The sequence below is a fragment of the Tachysurus vachellii genome, chromosome 20, assembly GCF_030014155.1.
Source record: "Tachysurus vachellii isolate PV-2020 chromosome 20, HZAU_Pvac_v1, whole genome shotgun sequence".
Lineage (NCBI taxonomy): Eukaryota > Metazoa > Chordata > Actinopteri > Siluriformes > Bagridae > Tachysurus > Tachysurus vachellii.
In genome coordinates this window covers 21,913,478-21,920,708 of record NC_083479.1, presented here as the reverse complement: position 1 = coordinate 21,920,708, position 7,231 = coordinate 21,913,478, and the positions used below count along the sequence as shown (strand labels likewise).

The following is a 7,231-nucleotide window of genomic DNA, read 5'->3' as shown; positions in this document are numbered from 1 at the left end:
TGAAATAATTACAGAGAAATCGTGTAAAATAAAAATGAATAAGAGAAAAATGTGTACAATAATAAAGTTAATACTTATAACTACTCTATATTTACTTAAATAATAACTGACTTTCATGTCTGTTCTGCTGCTTAAGGCCATTACATTGGAGGCTCCACAGAGCAACAGACTCTGATCTAAAGCTTCAGATCAACAGGAGAAAGAAATGAAGGTGAACTGATTAAAAAGTGGCATCAGGTGTCGCTCCTGTTGGTTGGAGTGAAATTCTGCACTGTTTGGAGACTCATGGTGTGGTGGTTCAGCAGCTCTTCCCTGAGCAGGAACTGATTTTGGATTTGCTTTTCTTAAGTTTCTTTAATTTGAGGTATTGACTGACATTAAAGAACAGTTGTGAATCATCTGATTGCTTTTTTTTTAAGAATGAAGCTCTGAATAAGAAATTTTAGGTCTGTAAGTTCCATAGATGGTTGACTGGAAGTAGTCCAGGTTTCTGCTCTGGACTTGCAGTTGATGAGTTTACTGATCCATAATGCAGCTGTGTGACTTGTCTTCAACCTGCCTAAGTTCTCCACACCACCACACTGCTGTGTTCCTCCACTGGCTCCTGTAGCTGAACACATCAGATTTAAACACTGATGCTTGTCTACAAAGCTTCCCTCAAAGCCCTCATCACTCCTCACACTGCACCTCACACCCTCAGATCTACAGCACTGCACCACTGGTCCACCATCTCTGACTGATCAGCATGTGGTCCCCTGCCTCGATGTCACACCCCATTACTGTTCTGAAAGGTGGATAAACTACAGAACTGTTTACTCGGTGCTCTGATGTCCTCATGACACTTCAGCTGTATTTATTCACTCCTCCTTGTCGGTCAGATGAACAGAAGAAAGTTGGAATATTACTGCGGATTTCTTAAAACATTTGCACTAAAGTATTTGTTTATCCCCAAAGTGTGATGTAACAACTAAAACTTGTCATGTGTCGTTCACATGAGTTTGTCATGCAGTTATTCCCAGTCTTCAGTTTTAACCCTTACTAGGATGTTCACTCCAGATGAGATTTGTTGGACCGTTAACGCTGCACCTCCTGAATGTTCCACCAGTTCCACATTGGATAGAAACTGTTTCTTCTGTTCATCTGACCGACACGGAGGAGTGAATAAATACAGCTGAAGTGTCATGAGGACATCAGAGCACCGAGTAAACAGTTCTGTAGTTTATCCACCTTTCAGAACAGTAGTGGGGTGTGATATCGAGGCAGGGGACCACATGCTGATCAGTCACACCCACACACACCCACACCCACACACCAACCCCACGCACACACACCAACCACCCACACACACCAACCACCCCCCCCCACACACACACACACACACCAACCACCCACACCCCCCCACACACACCAACCACACCAGCTGATTGTGTCTCTGCACTCAGATTAACTCGGATCTGTTGGAACAAAGGCAGGAATTTCCACCGGATTCCTGCTGATAAACTCAGTCAATCGCAGATTTCTCAGAAAAGGAAAGTGCTGTTACTGAATCTGTTGCTTTCTTTACAGGAAAATAATACTTTGGAAATAATGTTTTTGTGCTGCTTCAATAATAAAGAAAAAAAAATCATAAAACCAAAAGAGAAAGAAAAATAGGTGTCTAAGACGTCTCCATGGTGACGTGATTACTGTAGTGTTTATTATGGTGATAAAACACTGAGCAAATAACTGCAAGTTTTCTTTTGTTAAAGTTAAAACTAAAACTGAATTTTACACTAAAAGATGAAATAATTCTAACATTTTACACACCGATGATCCAGAATGTGATTTAATTCTGTTTTACTTCCTCACCGGTCAGAACCCTCTGATCAGCAGGTGAACGTTCACAAATCAGTCACTTTATACAAAAAGGGGTTTTATTTCCTGTTCATGGAGCGTGAATGTTCACCACTGCACAGTTAGTGAGATCTCACATTTCTACTCTCCTTGGACCTAAAGCGTATGACTTCACCTCACGGTCATGGTGTAGAGAGACGAGACGAGAAGACGGACAGATTAAAGAGATGAACAGGGTTTAGTAATAATGCTTTAACCTCCTTCACATCGGTCACAACTCAGTTGTACAGACATGAGCATGAGACAGACTCGAGACTCCATGCTGGAGTTTGTGTAAGTAGTAAATAAATACAGAGGCTACAGTAAAGGCTACGTACTGTATAGTCATATAAAGTCATGATTATTGAGCTGAGGTTATCTGTGTAAAGAAACAGCAAGAGGAGACAAAATAGCACTGAATAAAGTCTTGTTGGGAAAAGAAACATATGATTGTGGGTTTAAAATGAGAAGGATAACAAGCATAAAAATGACTAAAATCAATTCCTCCTACACAAGTGACCTGTACACACACACACACACACACACACACGAGAATGCAGAAGAAGCTGTCAGCCATTGCAGTTCTCAAAGTTTGTCTCTTTGTGTCCACTTTAACACACACACACACACACACACACACACACACACAGCTAATAGAAATCTCACTCTGTACAAAAGCACAAACGCCGTCTCAGAAATCACTCTGACAGGACAGTGTGTGTGTTATGAGATGTCTGAACCAGGATCAGTTCCTCACTGAAGCCCATCACAGAACCACAGCGTGAGGTTCTAGCAGTTGATGGAGCAGTCTGACTTTGCTTTAGCAGCAGAGCTGATTATTCTGCGGAGACAGTGACCAAACTCCTCCAAGATCAGTCTCTCTGCCATCACCTGAGGCTGGTTATAACGTTCTGCCTTCTTTGCCTGCTCCAGGAGACAGTCGCACGTCGCCTCGGCAACCTCCTTCGTTACGAACGTGTACGGCAACCTGAGAGAGAGAGAGAATGAGAATTAAGAAAAACCCCAAAGGCAGTTTTCATAACTTTAATAAGGGTAAAGTTCTCTCTCACTTTATTTAAACACACCACAGGAGAATTCTAATCTATTACAATCTGATTGTGATCGTACGAGTGTGTAAATATCATCTGGCAGGAAAAACATCCTGCTGAAAGTCAATCAATGATGAAAGGAGTACGGATATTTTCAGCGTGATCGTCAGCTCTGACGCTCACACAGCAGAAGCAGTGAGTTTAGTGAGCCGTACTTCCCGCCGCTGCTGCTGATGGCCGGCGTGGTTCTGGTCAGCAGGTCTGAGATCTGGGAGGACAGTTTGGTTTTAGCTGCAGTCTGCTGCTGCACTCGCACTTCTGCTGCATCAGCCAAGTGCATCAGAGTCTTTCTCTCAGGACTCTCCTCAAAGTTCTTACAGCCCACACACTTACAGATGGACGAGCACATGATCTTCGCCTGAGAGAGAAAACACACACAGCTAATCAACTGCTAGCACTCGAGTGCTGTTCATTACAAAGCTTTCAGAGAGATCAGGTTCTTGTTCATAGTTTACACTCATGTTTTGTTAAAGCTAAAACAGTGTAAGTGTTAGACAGGAAACTCACCTCGTAACACTCGCAGTAATTTTTTAAACAGCCGGACTTTTTACAGTTGCAGCCTTTACTGTGTCTCCGCTCCGATTCTCCTTCTTTCCCTTTACCAATCTTAGGCTTGAAGGCCACCGGGTTTCTGTCCAAACAAGCCTGAAGCCGTCAAATAAATCATCATTAGTGGATCTTCATGAAGCTCTGTTCATTTCTTGTCACTTAACTCCAGTCTGTTTTAACTTGTTGTAAACACACTAACATCAAATCAGGAAAATGGTCCTGATCCTTAAGAGCAGAAATAATCCTCAGTACCTTGATGGCTTTAAGGCGATCGCTCTCGTGGTCCAGGTTGTTGAAGCAGTTAACACAGTTGCAGTTGTTACAAAATTCACCGTTTGCAAAGCAGTCACAATATCTGAAAGATCAAAGACACATTTATGAACTGATGTTTTCTAGCCACAGAGAGACTGATGGATGAGCTGCAGGGACTGAAACAGTGCAGTGTGTCGCAGCTCACGTACAGTTTCAGGCACTGGGACTTGGTGCAGTTACAAGGCTTTCGTGGTCTGGAGGTCGACTCTGATGGAGATAAACTGCAAAAAACAAAACAAAAAAATCTTATCAGTTGTTATTTATTTCATTATGTAAAAAAATAAGAATATATAATGTAGTGTTTATTCTGTTCTTCCTTAATTAGGTGGTGATCCTGTAAAGGCTCATTAACAATAATGTTCAGTACTGAGGGGCAAATGGTAAAAGCCCACAGTTCTACACTGTACATCTGTAAACACAATATTATTCAGGTGTCATTTCAAACCACATGAAAGACGAGTTACAGACCTTCATATTAAACACAGGTTAAATGACCTCATCCTCAGAGATCCACGCTGGATTTTATACACACACACAAACCTATTTCAGAGACCAAAATAAAGGCAAACTGCTGCATAATAACTACTAATAACTGATCCATATGTGTTCAGCAGTAATGTACACAACTGCAGTTAAGAAGTTCACACAGAGAGAGAAACAAACCAAGACGATCAAAATATCATCAGATGTTAAATTCATCTGGGTTTAGAGTCTGAAAGGACTAACAGTCAGATCTTCTGTAAAGTTCCTCGTGCTATTTGTCAAAGCATCACCACAATTAATACAAGTTTAGTTTCTTAAAAAGTAATTGAATATTTGTCTTCCATTTTTATTCTTTCTTTTGTTATTTTTTATTCATTCCCCCCCCAGGAATGGGTTTAGTATTAAAAACAGTATATTTATATAGTGCATACAATATTTATTATATTTACTATTTTATTATATTTGTTATTTACTATTGCTATAATGCATAAACAACAAGAAACATTAATCTATATATTACTCTATTTATTAATCTACATATTTCTCCATTACAAATCTGTATCCAACATTATAAATGACTTCCATTTTATTATAGAACTAACAAAAAAAGTCATTATAAACTGAGATTCCTGGATTTATTAAGATGGTTAAGATCAGATGTGTATGTGATTCATAGTGTGTGTGTGTGTGTGTGTGTGTGTGTGTGTGTGTGTTACCCATTCAGAGGAAGCCTGGCCTGGGTCTGGATGGAGCTTGGGGTGGAGAAACCAGAGCTGCTCGCCAAAGTCACAAACGTCGACTGCTGGAGCTACAAGACAAGTCCAAATAACTGTGTGTTATTATTATGTCCATCTCCTCACCTGCACGCTCCAAGTGTACCTTACACACACTGACACACACCTGTGTGACGTACTGCGCTGGCAGCACAGCGTAGCCCATGTTCCCCGAGCCTGCAGCCGGAGCAAGCACAGTGCCTGGGGGCAGATTGGTAAGGTTTGGCTGGATCTGAGGGAGCGGAGCAGCTGGCATGATGAGGCGCTGCTGTGTCTGGCTGCTGCTCACCACCGGAGCTGCTGAAGTCATTGGCTTCGGCACCACCTGAGGAGGAAATGACACATTCAGGAGAAATAAAGAGCTGCTGCTCGTAAGGACACCAGAGAGCGACAGTAACCAACTCTTACTCAACAAGCTCGCTGTGAAGACAGATTCTGTTTAGGTTGCTATAGCAATCGTTGCTTATAATCACTCAATTATTGCACACAAAACGAAGACGATCAGCCGATCAATAAATTGTCATGTAATTAGTGTAAAGCTGATAAACGAGCTGAATACTTTGCATATATACAGAACTGTGAGCATAGTGATGATGTTACCTGCTTGACGGTCTGAGCAGAAACGATGGGAACAGACATTCTCACTGTAGCTGTGTTCATCACCATGGGCTTGGCTTAAAAATAAAATAATCATTATTTTAAATTTGAATTAGTTCTCCAGCAGTGTGTAGGTACGTGTGTGCACACCTACCAGGATGGATGGTGGTGGGGTTGGTGGTGGTGTTGGCCGTCTGGGCCGTGTTCCCGGTGGTAGCTGTGACCAGGCGTACGTAATGAAAGCGACTTCCAGGTACCTGGATCTGCTGAACGTTGGGGGGTGTGGCCAAGGGAATGATGGTCTTAAACTGAGGTGTGTTAACTCCACCCACTGCCACAGTTTGCACTGGCTTCACTGTCTGTGAGAGGAGCCAGGGGAATACAGACACCAGAAGTAACATGATGAGGAGAAACATGATGTAAATCCAGTAACATTTTGGTTCAGGTCACATCTTTCCTGCAACATCTCCAGTTTTTCCCTATTTTTATTCAGCTACAATATTTATAATGAACTCAATTAACCAAAATCCACCATAACACCGTGTGTGTGTGTGTGTGTGTGTGTGTGTGTGTGTGTGTGTGTGTGTGTGTGCGATACCTGGCCAGTGGACTGACTGCTTCCTGCTTTTGCTGGTGAAGTAGAAGGTGTTTGCTGCACAGTGAGGATCTGCTGCCCCAGAGCCACATTCAGAGGCACAGCCACAGGTTTCTGAGGAGAGTTAGGAGGCTGAGTGGCCACAGTGACCTACACGGGGTTTACAGGGAGAATAAAACAGAGCAAATACAGCAGCCGACATTGAATAGGCAAAGAATTTAAATATAAAATTATTAATAAATCTCTCTCATAAATATTAACTTGCTATGTTGACAGAGGTGCAGAAGGGTTTATCTGTTCTATCATCTCTACATAAACAGACTGATGTAGCAGTGCTTCAGCCTGTCCAGCTCTCTTACTACCTCATCTGTACACTTAGCTCAAACACATCAGCTTCCAAAGCTTCCTCACATGCTAATACTAATCACGCTGATCTCGTCCATACTAACCAACAAAGCCAACAAGCGGGTGACTAAAAAAAGTGTTCATATCGTCACCTATTTTTAATTTAGACTTAGTCTTGTGCCAAATGTCCTTGTTAGTTTTAGTCATATTTAGTCATTCACATATCTTTTTTTGTTAGTCTAGTTTTAGTCAAAAGAAAACTCAAGGTATCTTAGTCAAGTTTTAGTCGACTAAAAGTCTTTTAATTTTAGTCTAGTTTTAGTCAAAAAATTGTAGTCTTTTAGTCTTTTTTAAAATAACACATTATTACTGAGATTATTACTGATAAACATTTCAGTAAAAAAGTGTTTCACATCTCAAACATTGGTTAAATGTCATAATTACGTGACAAATACACTTGTTGGATGATGATTGTTGAACACAAATGTTAAACGTGTCTGGTTTTCACTCTGATTTAGGAGACACATTCACAAATGATGAACCTGTTCTGAAGAGAATTTTATTTTAAACAACACAATTCAAAAGCTGGAGCCCAA

General features: G+C 41.2%; 1 protein-coding gene across 1 annotated transcript in view; it reads right to left on the bottom strand.

The window, feature by feature from the left end:
• Positions 1–2,052: 2,052 nt before the first annotated feature.
• Positions 2,053–7,231, bottom strand: part of lin54 (lin-54 DREAM MuvB core complex component) — a 13,677-nt gene continuing 8,498 nt past the window's right edge. The window contains exons 5-14 of the mRNA XM_060896046.1: positions 6,294–6,440; positions 5,850–6,054; positions 5,699–5,772; positions 5,226–5,423; positions 5,042–5,133; positions 3,992–4,063; positions 3,783–3,885; positions 3,489–3,626; positions 3,137–3,339; positions 2,053–2,860 (exon numbers count right to left, since the gene is read on the bottom strand). Coding sequence (XP_060752029.1) covers positions 2,662–2,860; positions 3,137–3,339; positions 3,489–3,626; positions 3,783–3,885; positions 3,992–4,063; positions 5,042–5,133; positions 5,226–5,423; positions 5,699–5,772; positions 5,850–6,054; positions 6,294–6,440 — 1,431 coding nt within the window. The 3' untranslated portion in view covers positions 2,053–2,661. The remainder of the gene's footprint in view (positions 2,861–3,136; positions 3,340–3,488; positions 3,627–3,782; positions 3,886–3,991; positions 4,064–5,041; positions 5,134–5,225; positions 5,424–5,698; positions 5,773–5,849; positions 6,055–6,293; positions 6,441–7,231) is intronic.